The 4914-nt window shown below is 37.5% G+C and overlaps 1 protein-coding gene across 1 annotated transcript; it reads right to left on the bottom strand.

The window, feature by feature from the left end:
* Positions 1–425: 425 nt before the first annotated feature.
* Positions 426–1283, bottom strand: LOC122638720 (CEN-like protein 1). Its single transcript, XM_043831573.1, has 3 exons — positions 1027–1283; positions 815–876; positions 426–687 (listed from the first exon to the last, which is right to left on the bottom strand). The coding sequence occupies exons 1-3, from the start codon at positions 1225–1227 to the stop codon at positions 429–431; spliced, it is 522 nt and encodes a 173-aa protein (XP_043687508.1). The 5' UTR covers positions 1228–1283; the 3' UTR covers positions 426–428.
* Positions 1284–4914: the final 3631 nt, after the last annotated feature.

Here is a 4914-nt window from a genome sequence, read left to right as displayed (position 1 = left end):
TGACTTCATTAGATTAATAATTGAAAAAAAAAAGCGATCCAAAACCAAGTACATTAAAAGTAACTAACAATGACCCTATATCATGACCTGCAACTTGTCTATTCAAATCTTAGAGCTGAGCTTCATTCTCTCCTGAATCCATCCTGAAACCATATGAAAGCTCAAAAAAAAAAAAAAAAAAAGAGTAGAGAAATAAAGAGATCAGGTAGGTAGGTAGGTAGGTACCTACTTACAGAATCTTGTGACCAAACCAAATCAAAACAAACAAAACCTTAAAGTGGTTTAAAGTAACCCTACATAACCACCCCTAGTCATAGTCATGCTGACACATTTCCCTTCTCCTCCATCTGAAATCTGAAAACTGACCTAAAGAGAGAACTTTAGCCGTTCCTAGGCTTTTGTGCCTCTCTCTCTCTCTCTCTCTCACATCATCTTCTTCTTGCTGCTGTTTCTCTCTGTGCATTGAAGTAAACTGCAGCAACTGGAAGGCCTAAACCATTAGCTTCAGAGAACTCTCTTGTATTGAAACGATCTCTTGAAGGAGGTGCTTCAACTGTTTGTCTTCCTTTCTGTTTAAACAAAATGAATACATACCTATGGATACCAATCATCGGCTTTGGAATCTCATACTCCATTATTTCTTTACCAAATGAAGCATAGGTGGTACCAGGAATATCTGTAACAATCCTGCAAAAAAAAAAATTAAAAAAAAAAAAAGTCAACAAAGTTTATATTAAAAATTAGAGATACCCAGCCATTAAAAGTAAAGTTTTAAGGAAAGAAAAGAAGAGGGTTTCAGTTGGTATCAACAAACCAGTGAAGATGCTCTCTTAGGTATGGATCACTAGGGCCTGGAGCATCTGGGTCTGTCATGATCTTCACAGCACCAAAAACAAAAACAAAAAATTTCAAAAAAAAAAAAAAGAAGAAGAAAAGAAGAAAAGGGTTGTTGGTGAAGTAATAGAAACAATTAAAAGAGGGAGATTATTAAGAAATTGTATTAATGGAACTAATTGTTGTTCTTACAAGAGTGTAGAAAGTCCTCATGTCCACACCACCTATCTCAACTCGAGGTCTTGTAGTAATGGCAGAAGGCATAAACTCATGACCATTACAGACTTGCTTGCTGGAGTTATAGGTAACATTCATTTTCACACTAGGTGTGAAACTATCCACTACTTCACCTACAACTCTCCCAACAGTTAATGGTACCAATGGCCTTGACATCTTTCCAAACTATATACCTCCTAAATGTGTGTGTCTGTGAGAGAGAGAGAGAGATTGATGTGGTGGTGAAGTTGGTGATTTTGGTGTGTGAGGAGGGGAGATGAGTTTTTTATAAGGAGAAGAAAGGGAGTAGGAGCTTTGCTCCATTGGTATCTCTTGTCTTGTCCCCCTTCCATTCTATGATGCTTAAGTAGTAGTACTAATGAGATAAGTCAATTTTTCCAACTCCACAAACACAATAATGTCTTTTGGCTTAGTGAGACAAGACAGAGAGAAGTGGAGAATAATACAATCTTTCTTTCTTAATTTGGTTAAATTACAATATCTCTTGTCTAATAACATATTTGTTTTTCAAGAGCTTTTCTCATAGTCCATACACATAATAAGAAGACCTTAATTTTAATAATGTCTTATCAACAACCTATATGCTTACCCCCTTTTTTCTTATGCTAAAAGTGCAGATTTTTGTTTTTTTTGCTTTCTTAAGCTTCTTCTTGTGTAGAAATGAAGAAGAACCAATGATCTTCTAGATTAATGAGGGCTAGGTTTGTCAGAGAATCTAAAGGCAACCAATAGTATTAGGTTGAGGATGATTTGGGTATGGTGAGGTTCTCAAACTTCTCACTTTTTGGAAAATCAGAGGCCAGGTGTTGAAAAGGGAATAATAAATTAACTAGTCCCAAAATGCTTCAAACTTCTTCCTTTTTTTTTTTTTTTTGGGTCTCAATTAATTAAGGTCAAACAAATAAAAGGCCACCCTAGTTGCACTTATTCTTATTCCATTTTCCATTTATATTGTAGCTAGTCTAAAGTCTCAAAATATTTGCATCACACCTGGCAAAGGATACCCATCGATCAGTATTTGGCCATGTGGCCTTAAATAACTCTTCAAGGAAAGATTTTTTTTTTCTTTTTTGGTAAAATATCTGACTAAAGAAAAAAAAAAACAATTTTTCAAAGGATGAAACATCAAAATAATTAAGGGGAAGGAAGAAACAATGGCTTACATAGCATGAGTTCATGCAAGAAGGATTTCTAACACATAACTGTTTGATGGGTATCCCCGCCAAATCCCAATACTTGTTCTATGTTAAGATGTTACGGGTTATAAAGCTATAGAGTCCTACATTGATTTGTTCAGGTCTTTGGTGCCTTCATATACTTGAGGAGCTTTCTTCATATATGTCTTAAGATTTTAGATTAGATCTTCCAACAATCATCCACTTTGGAAATTTTCTCCATATAATGCCTTAGACTCCGTTTATTTGTCAGACAAAAGTGGGGTGAGAATAAAGGGGTAGGAGACATGTATGATTTTCCCATAGAATATCCAAAAAAAAAAAAAAAGGCTAGTGTTTGGTTGTCTAGAGCGGGATATTAACAATCAAGACTAAGATTCAGGGATTCATGTAAACTCTACGAATGGAAAAATTAGGGTTAGCTATAGACTCTATGCCCATAGTGATATGATCATACCAAAAAAAAAAAACAAAGGAGTGAAATCTGAATAATTTTAGGGAAAAGAGAAGTACACCACCCGATCATGCAACGCATACCGCCATTGCGCCCTAACACAGGGGCATACGAAATGACCGTTACATCCTCTGAAACCCTGTAATGACCAGGAATGCGACAATCATTTTGTGTGCCTTTGTGTCAGGAGTGTGTACGACGACCGGATGGGGTGGTGTTCTTTCTCCCTGTTTTTATTTTTAGATATGGATGAATATTTTGAGAAACCCCATTTCCCTACTCAGAATAAAGTTGATGAAGCATAGGGGGGTTCTTAGCTAAGGGTTTTTCTAAGTATGTATGACTACTCCCTTCTTCCTCTTGTTTGTACAAATAGAATCCAACAGTTTCTTCAGAGTCTTCCTGTCAGACCTACCAATGCTACTGTGACAAAAGTAGGAAAACTTAGAAACAACAACACATCATCGTTTCAGTATTTGTGGTGAGATGAGAGTTTGAGACTCCACCCGAGTCACCTGTCACCCACCCCCTCTAGCTAGCTAGGACCCCACTACTTATAATTCACGTATCACTGGACCTGCTTGCAGTTTCAGTTGCAGCTTTTAGCTTCAGTAACTGCAACTTCTACTGCAGCTAGAGTTGCTCGGTGCTCCCATGCTCAATGATTTCATTCTTTTTTTAAATTCGAATGCTACCCTCCCATTCAGGTCCTGAGGTAGCCCATACGGCCAGTATTTCTGTTTGCCCATCCTGATTACTCAAACCTTGTAGTTGGAGACCAATCGGGGCTTCATAAAGTTGAAGTTTATAAAAGGGTGTACCCATTGCAATAGGCTATTACTATTGTAGAGTCAGAGTCTCTCGAGGGTCATAATGTATGCAGTCTTACATCTGTTATATCGTATTGCCGACGCAAGAGTATCCTCTATCTCTCTCAAACTAGGGGTTTTACTGACAATTGAAAAAGAATGGAACTTTCTTGGGAGTGAAGAGTTTTGAAGATTTCTTCCAAGGGTTTCCAGTTCAAGATTTCGTTTGACCGCTTGAGCTTTGGATCTTGAAATATGGGATTCAAGGATTATGTCCCCAATACGGTGTAAAGATACAGTATTTTATACGTACACATAGAATTAAACGTGAAAATGAATAAAGAGGTTTCACGTGGTCTTGCCAATCATCATTAAATTTTGGGAAGCAGTTTTCTGTCCTGGAATGTGGTATATGCAAGACTCTCATGTATCTATCGCTCTCATCCTCAAATTAAGGGGGTAGAGACGTCTTTTCACATGGGGAGGAGAGAGATAGATTCATGTTAGTCTTAGCCTGGCCCTAGACCACACTCCCGAACAGAGTTCTTTTATATTTTTAAATTTTTTCAAAAACCAGAGGGTGATATGAGTTTCGTCTGAAAACCAGGGGTTGACGTGTAATTTTCCCTATTTCATCTGAACTCATCTGTAGATTTTGATTTGGGCTTGTTCTATCTAAGCTCAATAATCTTCATACATTGCACAGACAGGCCCATTTCACCTGACTCGAATGGACTTCACATGATAAATGGCTAGGCCAATTAGAATGTTATGATCCACTTGCGGTTCACACACCTAAGATAAATGATTGGGCCCGGGAAAATGTTTGCTATAGGGTCTGATCCCTAAATAAGACTTATGTTCGAGGTCCAGTCAGGCCCATCAGAGTTTTTCTATAATCCGTTTTGGGGTCCAATCCCTGAATCTGATTCATTTTTTATTGTTTGAGGCCCATCTGAGATTTGTTACAGTCCATAAAGGGGACTAATCCCAAAATCATTTTTTATTTTGTTTAGTTGAGGCCCAGTCCGACCCATTTTAAAAGAAAACTGTTTTGATTTCCTTCTTCTTTTGTCTTTTCTTTTATGTTTTGTTTTCTAAATTCATTTTTTCTGTGATTTAAAAAATAAATTTCTTTCATTGCCATCGACACGCGGCTTAGATCTATCATGATCTTTGACCCAAATCATTCGGCATACATCAACCGGTCCTAGAAAATCTCTCTTTTAATTGATTGCATCCCGAGTCAAACTCAAAAGACCTTGGGATACCCAATCCCTAAAGCATGCATATGGGCTTCGATCAAGCCCATCATCAACAAATCATCCGAGTCCTCATCCAATTTTTAGGCTTTCAAATAAGCCAGCCAAGTAATTGGGTTCAAGTCCGAACCCAATCAGGTTTC

This window comes from Telopea speciosissima, chromosome 1 (genome assembly GCF_018873765.1).
Source record: "Telopea speciosissima isolate NSW1024214 ecotype Mountain lineage chromosome 1, Tspe_v1, whole genome shotgun sequence".
NCBI classification, from domain to species: domain Eukaryota; kingdom Viridiplantae; phylum Streptophyta; class Magnoliopsida; order Proteales; family Proteaceae; genus Telopea; species Telopea speciosissima.
This window is presented reverse-complemented; position numbering and strand designations above follow the sequence as displayed.